Below are 18,597 nucleotides of genomic sequence, written 5' to 3'. Positions count from 1 at the left end.
TTTTTTTAATTTCTCCCCAGTTACCCAAGCAAATCCCCTCCATAAAATGTGGATGCACACCTGTGTCCTGACAAAAACACGTGTATACTAATGAAATCTGCCAGACAGCTCCGTGGCTGGTGCGTGGTGGTTTTTGCTACTTCCCAACTTTTTAAAAACCACGTTTTTACAATCTCCCCCCGCTAAAAAAAAATGGAATGGTTGTAACCTTCAATGCAGGGCATCTTGCATTGAAAAGCAGGATTCAAAATGCAGAAGCATCTTGACGTTATTCTAACTTTTAAAAGGATTTAAAGTCGGAAAGTTTCTGTACATGCTCGGACTCTTATTTACCACGCAATATTCTGGTGGGGGAAATTATGGAGGAAAACAACTATAACTAGTACTCTATAAAACGCTAAAAAAAAATTTTCCTTCCAGTAGCACCTTAAAGACCAACTAAGTTAGTTCTTGGTATGAGCTTTCGTGTGCATGCACACTTCTTCTAACAAGATTACTGTATAAGTGACCAGGACACAATGACGAACTCGTAAGACAAAAACAAGCCCCTGCCGCTCGTAATTTTTTTTTTTAAACCGCTTTCCGCGTCTCTATGGCAACAACTAGTCATCGGAGCGGCCATGTTGAATCCCGTCGAGTCCCGCGAGAGAATAACACGCACTTTCTCCCTTCCTCTTCCCTGCTCTTGATAGTCACCATGGCAACCAAAAGACGCCGTTCTTGGCCTAGCTGCCTTGAGGCGGCTTTTGGGACCGGCTTTCCAAGGGTTCGTCAGGTAAGGTTCACTGTCGGGTGAGAGAGGGGCAACTGCGGGAAGGCGGGAAGAGATGAGTTGAAGAGGAGAGCCCCCCCAAAAAAATACGTTGCAATGAGTTGCAATCTTTTCCTTTGCCCTAAGGGGGAAAGCAGTCACACGCCCCGCTAAGCATTCTGGGAGAGCAGCACATGGAAAGAATCCGTCCCTCCCATCACATTTAGTTTGGATCTCAAATGTATCCCTCACGGCAGGACCTGATCCGAGCCACAAAAGCCATTTTTCTCTTCTCCCCAACTATCAGCACAGGACTTGGGGAGGGGGAGGGGACACCACTCTTGGTTATTGCCTAATTGCATTTGATGATTTGCATAACTAAGTGCTGTAAATAAATTTGCACAATTAAATGCAATCATTAATTGTATAAATGACACTTTTATTTAAATGTGCTCAGGGCACTGGCACCCAGATAGGTAGATGGCAGATAATGGGGAGGGAGTCCACAGTTGCAAATAAGACTGCAGCTATAATATCATAAAACCCCACTGAAATACATACACTGGCACTTACTGCTGATATATGAGTCAGTTTGAGATGCCATGCAATTACAAAAAAGTCTTGTTCACAGCAGTTTCTCCCCCACTCACCATTCCCAACATCACTCAAGGAATGACACCAAACCATTCAATTATTTCTTTCTCTTTCTTTGCATTTTCCTTTTTCTCAGCTAACCCAAGAAAAAGTTCAGCTGCAAACCAATCGAGCGCCTAGGAAAAGTCTGCAACATGACCCTAGTGGGGGTGTCCCGTGTCGTCCCCAGTGGGAAAGTCTACAGACAGATATTTGATGATGAGGTACAGCAATGACAGAAGCTAGAATACCTGATTGGGCGGGTGGGGTGGGGGGAATAGCATCACTTGAAGCAGGGATGGGGAACTGCAGGTACAGAACTCTCCCTGAGCTACACCTCCTCTCCCAAGGCCACACCCCTGTCCAGTTTTGGTTAGTAGATCTGCAGATTAGTAGATCTGCAGGTTCTAGTAAAATACACACACACACACACACACACACACACACAGTAGATCCTGCAAGCCTTCGGTTTGCCCACCACTAGACTTAAACTCCAGCAGAGGCAGTTGCAAAGTTGGGTTAGAGCAGTCTTTGCAAACCTAGTGCTCTCCAGGTGTTTTGGACTAAGGTTCTCATCAGTCCTAGCCAACACAGGGTGAAGGCTGCGTGAGATTTGTGTCCTAATTTTTTGTGGGATATCTTGCACAGGATCACTTGGGGAGTACCTTGTTCATTATGGTCTGTATCAACCATTTTCAGATAATACCCTCAAATCCATGTGAAAACATCTGGAGAGACTTCAACTCCATAAACTTGTTCTAAGTAATGGTTCTAATTTCATGTTGCTATTAGACTTTTCCCAAGAAATGACAGGCTACCTGCTATTGTTGCAGTTCATTGTATTTTAAATTACATGTAAAAGCAAAAAAAATATTCTAAAAGAAGCAGAAAACTTAGCACATTTAAGCTTTTAGGGTGTGAAACTCACCCAAACTCGCTTTAGCATATTTTTCTCCCTGCTGGTCTCATATGCCTTCAGCTTGACTGAAGACAGTGTATACTTTCATTCGAGGAGCGACAGGGTTTGTTCAACCTGACACATCTCTGTACCAAGACAAAAATGTGGCGAGTCCTTATCTGAGAGATGTTTGCAGATGACGCAGCCTTGACAGTGCACTCCAAGGAAGCTTCACAAAGACACAAGCCTGCATGAAATTTGGCCATACCACCAGTCTGATGAAGACCAATATCCTGGGTAAGAACGCCGCCAGCACTCCACCATCAGCACTGGTGACCACACACTTGAGGTGGTAGGCAATTTTGTCTACCTGGGTTCTACCATAACCAGCAACCTTTCCATTAATGCTGAGCTGGACAAGCATATTGGCAAGGCAGCTTTGGCAATGGCTTGCCTCTCCAAAGGGTATGGGAGAATGTGATGCTAACATCTAATACGAAGATGAAGGTCTACCAGGTTTGTTTGTTGAGCACGCTGCTAATGCACACTGTGTGTTGACTTGTGGGCAACTTACAACTGCCAGGAGCAGCACCTCAACGCCTCTCACATGTGCTGCATCAGGAAGATTTTGGGCATCACATGGCAAGACAGAGTTTCAAACAAAGATGTGCTCTCCCAGGCCCGCAACCCCAGCATGTTCACATTCCTGTCTCAGCAACATCTACACTGGCTTGATCATATCCACAGAATGGAAGATGGAAGAATCCCCAAGGACAGTGGTGTCCAAACCAGATTTGATGAAGTGAAGGGCCGACCCCAGGAAATAAACTGCCACAGGGGCCAGAGTAAATTGACCAGCAGGCCGGATTAGGCCCCCGAAATGGACTTTCGACATGCCTACCCAAGGATGTGCTCTGCGGGGAGCTAGTTTCATGAACCAAGCTTGTTGGCAGACCAACTCTGTGTTACAAAGATGTCTGCAAATGTGACAAGAAGGCTGGCAACATCAACCCTGTGTGGGAATTCCTTGCAGATGACTGCAGTGCCTGGAGACAGTCAATCTGGTCATGGGAGGAATAACCACTGGAATGAGCGCAGAGGGAAGAAACACCATAGTGCTTCTACAGCGGCACAACCAGGCACCTTCATCTGCCCCAGCTGCAACAAAACCTCTCTTCACCCACAAAGGCACACTCCTCTATTGTCTCCTAAGACAGATGAACGCCAACACAAGCTTTTGAGGATGCATGCTCACTTCATCACATAGTGAATTGAAATCTTAGTATACATGTTTGTAAGGGAGAAAATTGTAATGTGGGAGTTGTATGGCAAAATCTTTCCCCCCTTTTTTTTTTGCATCTCATTGCCATTCAAACCCTGCCTTACAATTTTCTCCTTTATTCACTTGCCAACTTTCACTTCATTAACCTTGAACAAGATGCTTTAATTCTAGCTATTAAAAAAGGACAACAATATATTATGAAGAATTAAATCAGGGTGGGACTCATAAGTACTTAACTTTGCTTGGCAAGTGCCCTCTATTTCTGGTGAGTATAAGCATGCCCTCTTTCACCTTAAAGGAAGAGGTCTAATTATTTTTATTTTGGCTTTGGCTAGATAAACCTTGTGCGCACTCTGGGAGAAGCAAGAAGCAAAATAGCCCAGCACAAGCTTCCGCAGATCCCAGGAACGATTCCGCTGGTGAGGGATGTGGAAACCTGCTCTGGCAATGGGTTTTTATCACATCGTCAGCAGATGTGGGTTGAGGGAATGCCCAATGATGACGTCACTGAAAATCCAGTGCAATACAAGTAAGGAACAGAGTTATGATGTTATTCTGTGCTGTCTACTTGACCCTTGGAACTTTTTCCAGGCCACACCCCTCACTCACCCTTACTTCACATCCCAAGTGTTTTGACCTGACTGGAATGTGTTCTTGAACTCTAATAATGTCTCTTGCTTCAAGTTCCTCACACTCTGTTTCTATTCCAGAGAGGCTGCAACACTGGCATTTTTAAAGACTCAAGAAAGTGAAAATGTTATTGCTGCCCGGGAAGTCCGAGGACTTGCTGAAGTCATAAGTAAATGTTTACCAATTTAATTCTGGCACCATAATCAGTGTTTTTAGCAAATGTGGTATCTTTCATTTATGCAGACTACCAGCTATACTACTGCAAAGTACTCTGCTTGGGGCTTCCTTTGAAGATAGCTCAGTAACCGCAGCCAGTGCAGAACACCACTGCTCAGTTTTTGGCCAATACCTTGCCAGTTGCACTGGTGGCCACTGCATTCTCACACTCAGTTCAACCTGATGGTGATAGTCTTTAAAACCCAAAATTGTTTTGCCGATAGTAACACCTTGAACTTAGGCTGTTACCAAATGGGCCACAAGGGCAGATCTCTGAGCAGGTCTCCTGACAGGGCCTCCTGTCAACAACCATGCTGCAGCATTCTGCACTAACTTTAGTTTCAAACCCACACAGAGTTGACTGCAGTAATCCAATCTTGAAGTCACCAATGCCTGAACTATTGTGGTCAAGCCCTCCCTTTTTATTGTCTGTAAGCCACTTATATATTTTATTACAGTTAGTTAAATAAAAGAATGAGTAACTATGAACTTGTGCATAAAACTGAAGATGGAACTAAAATGTGGCAGGCTCCTTTAGCAGCATGAGAATGTCAGCTAACCCAGTGGTTTTGTAAAAAAACTCCAAAGCACATTACTCTCTCTTTATGCTAGCCTGGCTAGTTCTACAGCTGTGCATACAGTCTAATCTCCCTCCCTCCCTCCCAGTTCCTGAGAAGAAAAACAGTGACATTGTGGAACGTATCTCAGAGAGCAGGAGGTGCCGTTACGAAGAGACGGTGGTGATGCTACGGCAGGAATTGGCACGCGTTGGGAAGGTAGGCAGCCCCCTTCATCACTTTAGTGCATCACCATTGATAGTACTAGGGATGGGATAATCTGTCTATTTGCAATGTGAAGCCAATGTGGTGTAGTGGCTTGAGTGCTGGACTAGGACCTGGAAGACTAGGGTTCAAATTTATCCACTTGGCCATGGAGGTCTCTGAGTGACCTTGGGCTAGCCACTCACTTATGTGACACATTTTTCTAATACATACATATTGATGCACATTGTTTCGTCCAAGCCTTGTTTCGTCCAAGTGTAACATAACTCACAGGGTTGTTGCTGTGAAGATAAAATGGGGAGAAGGAGAACCATGTACATCACATTGAGCTTCTTGGAGGAAGGGTGGGATATAAATGTAATAAAGAAATAAAATTCAGTTCTCTCCGTTTCTCATTTCTTCCTATCTTAAATTCAGTTTTCCACTTTTTGCAACAATTTGTGAATCTTTCTTTAAATCCTCGTGAAAATATGCTACTGCTTTAGTATGGATCTCTCCAAATGTTTTGTGTTCAGTTTTGACTATATAGTTTTATGCAAGAAATTCCCCCTTATGTGCATTTTCATTTTATTTTTCATTTATGTGACACATTTTTCTAATACATACATATTGATGCACATTGTTTCGTCCAAGCCTTGGCAAGTGTTACCCATCAGATCATCTTCTCTGTTTCAGGAAATGGAGGTGTGTTTCTTGGAGCCTGGGAAGCTATTTCTGACCAAGCTGTCAGAATCCGATCGCACCATTGAGTCCCTTTTCCAAGATTCCTCTGAGAACCTCCACTTGGAGACTTACACCATGGAGGTGAGGGAGTGTCTCACAACTCAAACTCAAACAGGGCTTGAAGGCTGGCTGCCACCTTTTCTTGCCCCTCTGGCTGATACTTCTGGTGACCCCAGATCCTCACTGCTTAGCAACAGGGATGAAGGGCCTGGCAGTCACTGTGGGTAGCAGAATAAGGCATGCTGGAGATAGGAACATAGGAAGCTGACATACTGCATCATCCCATTGACTTATTTAGCTCAGTATTGTCTACACTGACTGGCAGCAGCTTTCCACTGTTTCAAGTTGGAAGTCTCTCCTTGGAGATCCCAGGGCTTGAACCTAGGAACATGGAGAACTTCCTTATACTGAATCTATGTATTTTTCTACCTCAGTATTGTCTACACTGACTGGCAGCAGCCCTCCAGAAAGTCAGGCAAGGGATATTCCCAGCCTTACCTGGAGATGCCAGGGATCGAACCCAGGGACTTCCTCATGCAAAACAGATGGGCTGCCGCTCAGCTACAGCCCTTTCCAGTAACATAGAAAGCTGCCTTATACAGAGTCAGACCATTGGTCCATTTAGCTCAGTATTGTCTACACTGACTGACAGCATCTTTCCAAGGTGTCAAGCAGGGGCATTACCAGCCCTACCTGGAGATGCCAGCAATTGACCCTGGGACCTCCTGCATGCAAAGCAGATGCTCTACTAAGCTACAGCCCTTCCCTCCGAAGGCTGTAACACATGGGTGTAGCCGGGGGGGCGGCAGAGGGGCAGCTGGCCCCCTAAATCAATACAAATCAGTACAAATATGAGGTTCTCCCCCCCCAACAAAAGCCTGCCTCCCCAACAAAAATCCTGGCTACGCCCATGTCAGTGAACAGAACAGTGGGATGGGTTGAAAGGAACTGGCATGCCAACAAAGACCATAGAACAGACTTCATCTTTTTCTTGATAACTTTTAAACAATATAGGGTTCCACCTCAGCTCCCCTGTGTGGAATTCATATCCCATTTGTACCTTGCAGGACTTTGAGAGAATGTGGAACCTTGTCTCCAAGGAGACCTTAAAAAGAAGGCAGTGGATTAGAGAGCTGGACAAAGCCTTACTCAAGGCAGAGGTAGATCGAACTGAACGGGTAAGTACAAGAAGATGCTAACAGAGAGTACATGAATGATTGTGGGGGTTGCTGCTGTATGCCTTCCATCAGCATGTTGCCCAGAAGGAAATGCAGCCCTTGGAGCTGGAAAAAGTTCCCCACCCTTGCTATGGCTCCTTGAAAGGGTTAGAAATAGTTGTTTCTTGCTGGCGCATGTGTCTTTTTAGGAACTGGCCTCTTCAGTGAGATGGTGGAGGTTTGTCTCTTTAGGTGAATGGGGCATTGCCTCACCACTCTCATTCTGTCTTCAGCCAATTCGCACCTGCCTTCCTCCTTACTTACGAGTCTAGGGGGTTGCCCCAGCTGTTAGCTTCCCCCTGCATAGACTTAAAGTGCCCCTTGTGGAACTCATCGGGGAGAATGATGAGAATAAAAGCTAGAATTGGTTGGCTCTGCCTGTCATTGACTCTAGTTCTACTTATCATTGGCTATGGCTCTGCCTACACTACAGCTTGCATCCCTGCATTCCACCTCACCCATGGCCACCGGTTACCACTGGCTGAGTAGCCCAGTGGGGTGGTCCCCCAGCATGTCCCTAGCAATCTCAGCAGAGAGATGTCCTCACCATCCCGAACACTTTTCTTACCCCCTCCCTCTTTTTCGGTTTCCAGATCAAACTTTTGTTGAACAAATATAATAAGATCCTGGATGACATTTCCTATTTCCTACCCTCTGATGTCCACAGGTTCATTCACAAGGAAGCCATGGTAAAACCTTTCTGCTTGATACCTGAAATTATCTAGTAAGATAACCACAGGGTTTGCTTGATCCCATCCCCACCCCTGTAGTTCGGAAATGATTGAAAGTGGGCATATTTGCAAACCTAATTCGGGTAGCAGAATTGGGCATTTTAAAATAAAATTGTGAGGTGTGTGTGAGAGGGGGGGGAGAGAGAGAGAGTGGATATGTGCAAGATCAGCACAGCAACCGGGAAAGAGGGATGGGATCCCTGAGACATTGTACGTGAAAGGAGCAGAGAGACAAGACAAGAACAGGTTTGCCCTGGTGTCCTCAGCACAGCACCAAGGGTGCACAGGTGCCTGTGATACCTCAAAACCCTCTGCACTCTTTTCTCTCTCCACTTCTTTTTTATCTTTTCCCCCTCTTTGGAAGTGAGAAAGCAGTGAAGAAAGCAGATTGACCATGATGGGAGGAGGAACCTACTCTGGGCATTTCTGCTTTCTGCCCCATCAAGTCCCAGTGGGTTACCAGCCACCATTGTAATGTCACCAGAGAACAATTAAGGGATGTGTCTAGCTAAGGTTTATTCAGAGTAGACTCCTTTAGATTACTGTACCTAAATTTGTCTTGCCCATCATGTCCTCTGGGTTGAACCAACTCATCTGAAGTCTTCATCTCCCTGAAAAAGAGAGATTCCCTTGCTACTCTCATCTACATCTTCCAATTCCAGATGATCAACCAAGCCCTGCTGGCCAATCGGAGAGCAATAGCCAAGCTGTTTGTCAACCTGATGGAGGCAGACCTGAAAGGAGACATCTTCTATCATCGCAAACTGGAGGAGAGAATAAAGACCTGGAGAGCCAAATGGAAGCAGAAAATAATTTACAGTTTCAGGTCTGAAATTTCATTTGTTTATTTATTTAGAGTATTTGTACTTTGTTCTTTATGCAAAAGTGGTTCCCAGGTTTGCATACAATTGGTTAAAACAAGACAGTCCCTGTCCTCAGGCTTCACAACACACAAGGAGAAAGGGAGAGGATGGGCAGAGGGTGGAAATCAAGCTCGGGAACCAGTTCTTAAACAGTTGTTTTTATAATGGCCAGCTATCATAGTTCACAGATAGAAGGTGCTTAACAGAGCTGGTCTTTTGGTGAACTCTGCTTCTCATCTCTCCCACTGAGGCAGACTGATTGAATGGTTGCCCCCAGATGGCAGTTTGGGGGAAAGAAGGCATGATGGAGCAGGAGATTTGGGCAGTATAAGATGGGTGTGGCTTTTCAATCGCACAGTATCCCTCGCAAAAAAGAAAGCCCACATTTAATGTTTCTTGTCATGTCCTGTAGACAGTTCATGGAAAGTGAAAGAATACGGCACCCGAGTGCTGTGAATGTGGAGCTGGAGAATATGCTACAAGATCAAAAATCACTCACTGAGAAGAGAACAGCACTGTTATATTCACTGGGGTAGGTGAACAGGAGAATAAAATGTAACTTCTCATTCCTAAGAATGTAAGAATAGCTTCCCTGCTGGATCAGGCCAAAGATGCTTTTATTCCTTTTTTTTTAAAAAAAATATTTTTTATTAACCGACCAATCAAATCAAATCACATCACATAAATTCCAAATTACAAAGCCGAATTTTTAAATTTTTGTTGTGGGTAGCCATATTTCAAGTTCCGAAGGGGGGTCCAATCATCTTCTTACTGCTGCCTTAATGTCCACAAATCTGTCCAAATAATGTTCATAATTCTATCCAATCCTATCTCGCTGTTTCCCACATCTCATCTTGTTATTTTCATATATTAAAGATGCTTTTATTCCAGTATCCTGTTCTAATAGCAGCCAACCGGATGCACCGTGGGAAGCTCACAAGCAGGACCTGAGCATAACAGTAACTCTCCCCTTATGATTACCAGCAACTGGTATTCAGAGGCATATTACCTCCCACAGTGCGGACAGAACAAAGCCACCCTGGCTTGTAGTAGTGATGTTTTGATGGTGTCAAATTATGGGTGGTTGGCAGATGTGTATGTAGGCCAGGGACTTTAACATTTTACTTCCCCCTATGGTCCCAAACCATATTGTCCCCACCCCCCATGCCAGCAGTTTGCACAGGACGTTTTCCTTATGCAACCTGTGGGGGGGACTCCAAATTGGGGCCGTGGGGGGCAGAGGCAGTGGCGGAGCTTCATGCTCCAGCACCGGGGGGTGGAGAGCAGGTGGGGGCGGGGCTGGCGTGTGTCCCAGGGGCGTGACATGTCACCTGTGGGGGCGTAGCACCCAGCGCAGGTGGGGGGCAGCCGCGATGGCACCCAACCAGGATCGTGCTGCCAGGATCAGTGCGCTCCCCCCGCACTCCTCTTCCTCTGCCACTGGGTGGAGGGCATCCAATGTTGTCAGTTTGTGTAAAAGAAACAACCACCTGCACATATAAAGGCAAATATAGAACTCTCCAATGTTAGCCATAATCAAAGTAAGCCCACTGAAGTTAATGACAGATTTAGACCCATTAGTTTCTGTGGGCCTACTCGGTAAGTATAGAATCATAGAATTGTAGAGTTGAAAACATCCTCAAGGGTCATCTAGTCTAACCCCCTGCAATGCAGGAATCACAGCATTCTAGGACAAACATGGGATACAACCTGTTGTTCAGTTTTTCCATTTGGCTCCCTGTATCACCCAACTCCAGGCTTAGCAGTAGGAGTGCTGTCAGCCAAACTACGTGAAAAGAAGGGGAAATCTGCTACCTCCACTTGTCTCACCGAGCCCCCAGTCCCAGCCCACAAATTTCCAGATTTTCTCCTATGCCCAAACAATACACTCCCCCCTTCAGCTTTCCCTGGAAAAGTTCTCTGTGGAACTTTCAACTCAGCTATATAACTAATATGTGACCAGTGAAAACTGGGACCCAAATGAAATTTAAGATTTGTCATGCAGACCTCAAGAGCTTTATGTGCTAAGTGTTTCTCTGTCTCTTGTCTTTTTAGCAATATGCTGCCTTTGATGCAATCCAAGGCTGAATTAAATGAGTGGTATGAATCTGTGGTGGCTTTAAATAAGCGGATAGGTAAGGAACAAAAGTTTTGCTATTGTTATTTAAAGCAGCAATTTATATATTTACCAGATTTCCTAACTATAACCCTTCACTTTTAGGTCTTAGGGCAGGCTACAAGAATATAATATACCATTATAGAAATAAGATGAAATCTTTATAATGATAAAAACAAGTAAAGCTGTTCAGATGGAACAAACAGTGCTCCACATGTTCACAAACAGAAAGATGTGAATATTTCATATTCAATCTTGTAACCACCATATCCAATCTTGTGTTAATTTTAATTTTTGTCTCAAGATACCCACAATGTCCAATACTTAATGAAAATCCGCCTCCAGTACGAGAAAGTTTGCCAGGAGTGTTTGTCAAAGGTGCAGGAGTGTAAGGTTAGTGGGCCAATCAGTTTTGTTGAAAACTGTTTTTCTGTTTTTCAGCCTGACTACAGATGTGAATAAGAGAAAATCTGCTGTTGTTGTTATTTACCCACCCTTCACTCTAAGGTCCCAGGGCAAATTAAAACAATCAAAACACAACATTAAAAGCATTTTAAAACAACTTAGCATCACAGTAATAAGATAGGCCCTAATATATACATCTCAAGTGTCAGGAGCCAGTTTAAAGAGGTGTGCCTTCAGCATATAGATGCCAATATAGATATTTTTGAAGACTGTAATAACTAATGATCTGGAAGAGATGATGATGTAAGATGTAAACTCCCCTCTGCCAGATCTTAGATCAGGGTAGCCATTGTAGTGTACCTTCAAGTGTTGTCGGGCTAACTCCTGTTAGCCCCAGCCATAATGGCCAGTGGTCAGGCATGAAGGGAGTTGGAGTCCAACCATATCTGATTTGACAGGTGAGCAGGATTGCCTACCTGTCAGTAACCTACATTGTTATAACACTAACCTCAAAGAGGGTTGCTGTCAGCAAACTTACATTCCCGCCCCCCCTCGCAGACCAGAAAAGCTCAAAGCCTATTGACATCAGGCAGTGTCAGGGCAGGTGTCAGGAGCAAGCAATAACTCACATGATGTAAGGAAAGTTAACTCTCTTTAGTCAAAGAAACAAAACAGTTCATGAGGCCAGGCCTAGCGAGCACAGCAACTTTTTCCAGCAGATCTTTCCTCAATGAGACAGTTGTGAGGACTGAAGGTCCCTGTCTTCCCACAGCTCCCTAAATTTCCTCCTCCCCATGGTCCTTCTTAAGCAATCTGTGCCTTGTCTGTCTTTGCTCCACCGTCTTCATCCCTCTTCTGGTTCTGGGAGACCGGGGGGTGGGTGGCGGAGCTGGTCACAGCAGAAGGGGGAGAACCCCAGGCTTCTTCAGCAGCCCATTTCAGTCCTGTCTCTTGGCCCCCCTCATCTTCAGCCTCATCTTCTGCCTCTGGTTCTGGACTGCCCTCTGCCCCAACTTCTTCCTGCTCACTACACCCTGTTACCTTTTCTGCTTCTGACACCTCCTTCTCCCAGTCTGCTTTCTCTTCTCTCTCTGACAACTCATCATTGTCCCACCACCAATCCTCAGGTTCTGAACCTTTGTCCCGTAAGGATCCCCAGCTGGTGGCTCCCACCAGTCCTGTGCATCCATGACAGGCTGACACACCTTCGCTGTACCCTTTTCAGCACCTGATAAAAATTGTTTTGTTTAGACAAGTCCACCCAGGTATTTAGAAAGGTATTTAGAAAGTTGGTGTGAGTTTTAATCTGTTCTTAGTTTATTGTTATTTGAATGCTTTGAAAATCTTAAATTATCATTGTTAAATCTTCTTATTGATCATTTTGTTGTTTTATCTTTTTTTGTAAACTGCTTTGAGGGGGGGGTTGTTGTTTTTACAATCAAGCAGTGTATACATTTTGTAAAATAAATAAATAAAAAGTGACTAGCTGCCAGTGTGGATTAGCGAACCCTACTTGCCAAGGAACATGTGTCAGTGCACCTTAAGCTCCTGATCATCCTTTTGCATCCACATTTTTAGTTGCTCCACACCTGATGTCATCTATGATGGAAGTGGATGTGGTTTACAGGGAAATGGTATCATAGGCCAAATTGCAACACTTACCAGACCTCATGTGGCCCATGAGCCCTGCTGTGAATGAAAAGCAATATTAATTCATAATAACTGAAACACATCAGTGGAGTCAAGGCTGCATATTTATGAACTTCACTACTAATAACGCTTTCTCCCTCTCCAATTTTAGAACAAACTGATAGATAAGAAAATTTGCACGGAAAAAGAGGCTGAAAGGATTGTGAATCCAAATTTCTACCAGTTAGTTGGGAAGTTACAGAGTCACTTTGAGCAGGAAGTAGAAATGATGGACGTAAGTTTGCCAGTGTCTCTTCCTAACACGTTTCCTGCAACGCATCCTAGCAGGATCAGAGCAGCAGAAATGAACCTGCTGCAACTCAAATTGAGAGAACCGATGGTCTGTGTAGCAGTTCTCCTTGTGGGTCAGATGTGGCCTCAAAGCCTCTGCATTTGGCCCTCAGGACCAGTGGCAGAAACTGAAATATGAAAGTTAGGAGCTAAATGGCACCTTAAACCTAGGTTATGGGCACAACTACAGAATGTTTAGGCACGTTTTTTTATAACAAGAATACAAAGCTGAAAATGAATGAACTGCAGCTAAAATATTATGTTCATTTTTCACATGGTCTGGTCCTTCCCCTGCCCACCCCCCCTAATATTCTTAAGAGGGTCTTTTCTCCAGTCTTCAGAGAGTAGCTGGCAGTGGGGAGGCAGAAAAAGGTCCTTTCCTTGCACTCTGCAATTTTAATCTGAAATCTTAGCTCAGAAACTGCTTGCGCTAATGACATTCCCTGTTGCAAAATGCACTTATGACAATGGGAGTTTCGAACACTGCTCAGGGCTCTTCCCACATCACACCTTTTCCCTAGCCACCCTTCTCTCCCTGAGCCACACTCTTCACCAGTTCCTCCCTAGCATTATCTATCAGGCTGTCTAGGTAATGCAACCCAGATGCCTCAGCTGGCACCTTTGAGATGCATTCCTCTATTTTATTTATGTCACTGGATGTTTCCTTGGGAGGAGGAGCAGAGGCGTCTTTCCTATTGGGCTTACTGGTGCCTTGTGCCAGCGAGCCCCAGGGGCGCCCCAGCGAGTGGGGGAGCTGCACAGCTTTGCCAGTGGCCTCCCCTTTCCCTGCTCCCACTAGCTGCACCTTGCCAACCATATGGCTGGCGGGCATGCAGCTTGCTTTCCAAGCCTCTGCAGGAAGAGAGCGATCCCTGCAGAGGCTTCAGGTAGAAGCTGCGCCCCGCCAGCTATATGGCTGGCTGGCATGCAGCTCTCTCTCTCTCTCTCTCTCTCTCTCTCTCTCTCTCTCTCTCTCTCTCCCCTGCCCAGCCTGTGGGAAGAGGGAGGTGGGCGATGGTCCCTTATTTGTGAAACAAGCCTGTTAATTGCCTATCCAACTAAAAAAAAAAGGCACTGAAGGTTTTTGAGATCAATGCAAGCTAAAAAGCATTGCAGGGGGTTGAGCTAGATAACCTGCAGGGTCCCTTCCAATTCTACGTTTTTCTGAAAAACACACAGACACACACAACCCAACTATGGTCCCTCTGCAGTCCTCGCCCCAAGCAACTGTGTGTGAGACTTGCTCCCCAGAAAGTGTGCCTTGTCTTGCTACCTGTGGTTTTTGGTCTCTCGTCAGCCCTCTCCCCACAATCTATTCATATTCCTTTCTCCCTGATCTCCAATATTACATTTTCCTCTGGTTGAGTCTTAAAACAGAAAGCCCTAATTCCCAACAGTGTTTCTTGCTGCAGTCCTACTGTCTACTCAGAAGTAAGGTCCTATTAGATTCAGCAGGGCTTACTCTCAGGTGAGTGCAGTTAGAGCTGCAGCCTTTGTGACCCAAGTTTTGGGTTCTTTTTAGGTTCAGGATGTCACTGCTTTACACCCACCCCCCACAATATTTGAAAACGTCAGCTTTGTACTTAAACACAAATTGGCTGGGAACTTTATTGTCTGTGTCTTTATTAGTTTATTTAAAGAAAGGATGAATTAAAAGAACTGCTGAGTCTTGAATGAGTGTTGCTTTGGAATTGAGGACTTCATTAGATTTTCTTCTGCCTTTTTATTTTGTTCTAAGGGCTTGTTAGAGATAATGTGTAAGTGTGGTGCCAGCTCCCAAAAAAAAGGTCAACAACTCTAGGAAACGGGGGCTGGGGCCATGCCAGAGGGATCTTTGCACCACAGCGCCGGATATGCTTAAGACTGCCCTGAGAAGGAGGTTGTGAATAAGATTGGTCCTCACTGATTTAAATTGGGCCCTACCCATCCTCAGCTAAATGCTGATTGCATCTGCTAACAAAAATCCTAAATCACAAATTCTTTCCGTTTGATTTCTCTCCAGGACCACCTAGAACAGTTGGTTAAGCACACAGAAATCAACTGCAGGAATGTCTACCAGTACTTCCAGGATGCTCTCACTCTCTTTGATACCCACAAATGCAGCCTTGTTCGTTATGAAAACGAGCTTCACAGTAAAATGAACGAATGCCGAAACAAGCATGAAAATCTAAACAAGGTCAGAGCAGGGGGTCTGGTTTAGTGAGGGGTGGGAGGACAGAGAATACAATTTGGTAGGCCATATCAGAGATCTTGGTGGGGACAGACAGAAGAAAGGTTGTTGGCAAATCTGCATGAACTCTTGCATCTTGAATCAGCCATGTGCATTTGCAAAATTTATTTGCACAATTTGATCTGCAATTTTTATTTTCACGTGATTTTGCTTTGGCTTAGTCTATGGAAAAAAGCAAGAACATCAAGAGAGCTCTGCTGGATCAGGCTAAAGGTCCACCTAGTCCAGCATCCTGTTCTCACCCAGTGAGCTCTGGGACTGAGGGGGGGATTTGAACCCTGGTCTCCCGGTCCTAGCCTGGCACTCTATATCTATGGCACCACATTGACTCTGATAACATAAGAGCATAAGAAGAGCCTTTCTGGCCCATCATAGTCCAGCATCCTCTTCTTATAGTAGCCAATCAGATGCCCCAATGGGAAGCCCGCACTCAGGACATGAGCAGAGCACTCTCCCTACTTGTGATTCCCAGCTGGTAGTATTCAAGAGCCATACTGCCTTTGACAGCCATCATGACTAGTTGTCACAGATATCCTTAACCTCCTCCTTGAATTTGTCCAGTCATCTTTTGAAGCCATCCTAGTTGGTGGCCCTCACTGCCTCCTGTGGAAGTTAATCCCATAGTTTAACTGTGTGCTGTGTGAAGAAGTCCTTCCTTTTACCTGCCACGACTCTTCCAAAAGTTGCCCTCATTGGACAGACAGCCCTGGGTTCTAGCATTATGAAAGAGGGAGAAAAGACCTCTCCGTATCCATTTTTTTCCAGACTATACATAATTATGTGCACCTCTATCATGTCTCTGCTTTTTCAGCTTTTCTCTAAAGTAAACTGCATAGTGACCCCCTTTTCTCTTAAATAAGCTTAACTAAACTACATAGTTCTTGTTTGTAGCACTGTATTCTCTTCTGTTTTTTAAATTTACTTTATTTCCCAAACTAGCTTACAGTCAGTATCCTAAATACATTTTTAAATCACAGTCCAATAATTTCAGACAATGAATTAACAAAAGCAAACACAAATTTTGGGAACAGTATCACAAAAATGCTGACTTAATATATTAAAAAAAAATCTTTAGCACCTCTTGACCAATTACTGAATGTTTCCCTGAATATCAGTATGCTTTTTAATCATTTGATTGGTTACCTTATAAAACAACAACTGTATATTGGCCGATAGTCAGCTTAGGTAGATTCTTTTAGAAATTGAAAGATATGTGAAATAACTTACGATTTTAGAAAACTCAACCTGCTGCTCACTGTAAGGCTGCCTTATAACTGTTTTAATTTTTATACCCTCTGAACACACCAGTCCCAAAGAAGCTTGGAGCAGCAGTGGAAATAAACTCCAGCCTGAATCAATTCAAGTTTTAGCTGGTTTATCTGCTCTGCCCCAAGTAATTAAGCCTTCTAGCATTAACCATTCTAATGCCGACTGCTTCCTTCCATATGGAGCCAGCTAAGGGAAATTAATCTGGATGTGACCGTGGACAAACTGAGGACCCAAAGTTCTGATGAAAAACTGAAGGCCCAGCTGGAGAAGGTTTATGCTGTTTTGGACTTCATTCGAGCTGGGTATGTTTCAAGCAGTGCAGGTGGCAGAGGAAGCACAAATGCTTTGGGCTAGAGATAGATGTACAGTATGTATATAAATCCTGTGAAATGACAAACAAGCTGCTGTGCCCTTCTCACTGCATGATTCGAAGCTTATCTCCACAACCATAGGGTCTATAAACTTGCTTTAAAAGAAAACTCTGCAGATGCTGCCCTAGGTATGCCTGTCAACCAGTAAGAACAATGTGCTCTCTGATGCACAAAACAGTGAATGGCCTGAGACTGAGTCTGCACTGGAATTCTAGGATGTGAGCTGGGACTTTTCAGGGTGGATGCCTAGTCTGATGAGCTACCGTGGGCTGCGTGTTTCAAAGCTTTAGAGCAGCCTTCCCCAGCCAGATGTTTGGGACTATAAACTCCATCATCCCTGACAGCTGGGCATGCTGGCTTGCCAGTTAAACATGCCAAGTCTACACCCACATTGAGGAGGTGCGGTAGCAGGACACATGCTTTGTATACAGCAAGTCGTTAGTTCTAGCCCCACTCTCTCCAGTTAAAGAAGATTTTGATGTCAAGAATTGCCATTAAAATTCAAAATTCAAAATCCAAATCCAAAACCAACATTCTTGATTCAGTGGTTCTGGTTGAATGAATGAAGTTCGCACAATGTTTACTCAATTTAGTTGTAAGTCATCTGTCATAGATGTTTGAATATTCATTGCTGCAAGTTGGGATGCCGACAGATTCTGGCAGTTGTACACGGTGTCTGTTGTTATCGAATGTTGACTTCTACTGCAGTGGCCTCTGATGTCAACCTCTAATCCTACATTGCACATATTTGATGAATTCTTGCACAATCAGATAATATCTGTGGCAAAATTGTTAAATAGGTCCTGGGAGACACCAGGGTTCAAATTCCGCACTCAATCCTGAAGCTCACTGAGTGACCCTGGGCTAGTTGCTGTCTCCCAGCCTAACCTACCTCACAGGCTTGTTGTGGGGATTAAATGAGGAAGGGGGAGAACCATGTATGTCACCTTGAGCTCCTTAGAGAAAAAGGTGGACAAGTAATGCAATAAGTAAAAATAATTAAAAAGTTTTGGTTTCTTTGTTTGTTTACAGATATGCAACCTTCCAACAAGATCTCTTGACTAAATTATCCACTTATCCAGACTGTATTTTACGCAGCCTGAATTCTTACAGCACCTCTGTCAGCCGGTATTTTAATGTGTGGGAAGTCTACAAAGGGGTATGTAGAAAACAAGACTTTGAATTTGACACTTTTGTAACTTAAGTAGGTGCAGGCAGGTGCTGCATCCTTGCACATGTTCTCCTTCCCTACACTGAAATTGACTTCTTGCTCAGTTCATCTAGCAAACAAAATGGGAATAAAAGGGTACAGTTAGTAATTTATTTATTTGCTGTTTTCATTTGTTTTATTTATTACATTGTTTATTACCTTTCTTCCCAAGGAGCTCAAGGTGGCAGTACATAATTTTCCCCCTTCCCATTTCCTCCTCCCAATGACCCTGTGAGGTAGGTTATGCTGGGAGCGAGTGGCTGACCCAAGGTCACCTAGTGAGCTTCATA

General features: G+C 44.4%; 1 protein-coding gene across 3 annotated transcripts in view; it reads left to right on the top strand.

The window, feature by feature from the left end:
* The first annotated feature begins 554 nt into the window (after window positions 1–554).
* Window positions 555–18,597, top strand: part of CCDC180 (coiled-coil domain containing 180) — a 60,415-nt gene continuing 42,372 nt past the window's right edge. The window contains exons 1-16 of one of the 3 annotated variants that reach the window (XR_014543827.1): window positions 555–775; window positions 1,482–1,608; window positions 3,900–4,093; window positions 4,275–4,363; window positions 5,077–5,186; window positions 5,868–5,996; window positions 6,983–7,093; window positions 7,726–7,821; window positions 8,526–8,689; window positions 9,139–9,258; window positions 10,782–10,861; window positions 11,147–11,235; window positions 13,049–13,171; window positions 15,230–15,403; window positions 16,913–17,028; window positions 18,130–18,256. Coding sequence is in view for 2 of the 3 variants with exons in the window: in XM_083596250.1 (XP_083452376.1) it covers window positions 1,540–1,608; window positions 3,900–4,093; window positions 4,275–4,363; window positions 5,077–5,186; window positions 5,868–5,996; window positions 6,983–7,093; window positions 7,726–7,821; window positions 8,526–8,689; window positions 9,139–9,258; window positions 10,782–10,861; window positions 11,147–11,235; window positions 13,049–13,171; window positions 15,230–15,403; window positions 16,913–17,028; window positions 18,130–18,256 (1,791 nt within the window). In the remaining variant the exon portion in view is untranslated. The remainder of the gene's footprint in view (window positions 776–1,481; window positions 1,609–3,899; window positions 4,094–4,274; window positions 4,364–5,076; window positions 5,187–5,867; window positions 5,997–6,982; window positions 7,094–7,725; window positions 7,822–8,525; window positions 8,690–9,138; window positions 9,259–10,781; window positions 10,862–11,146; window positions 11,236–13,048; window positions 13,172–15,229; window positions 15,404–16,912; window positions 17,029–18,129; window positions 18,257–18,597) is intronic. The other 2 variants (XM_083596250.1, XM_083596249.1) reach the window with 2 other exon arrangements.

This window comes from Podarcis filfolensis, assembly GCF_964270895.1.
Source record: "Podarcis filfolensis genome assembly, chromosome: Z".
NCBI lineage: Eukaryota > Metazoa > Chordata > Lepidosauria > Squamata > Lacertidae > Podarcis > Podarcis filfolensis.
Note: the sequence above shows the minus strand (reverse complement) of the source record. Positions and strands in the feature narration are given on the sequence as shown.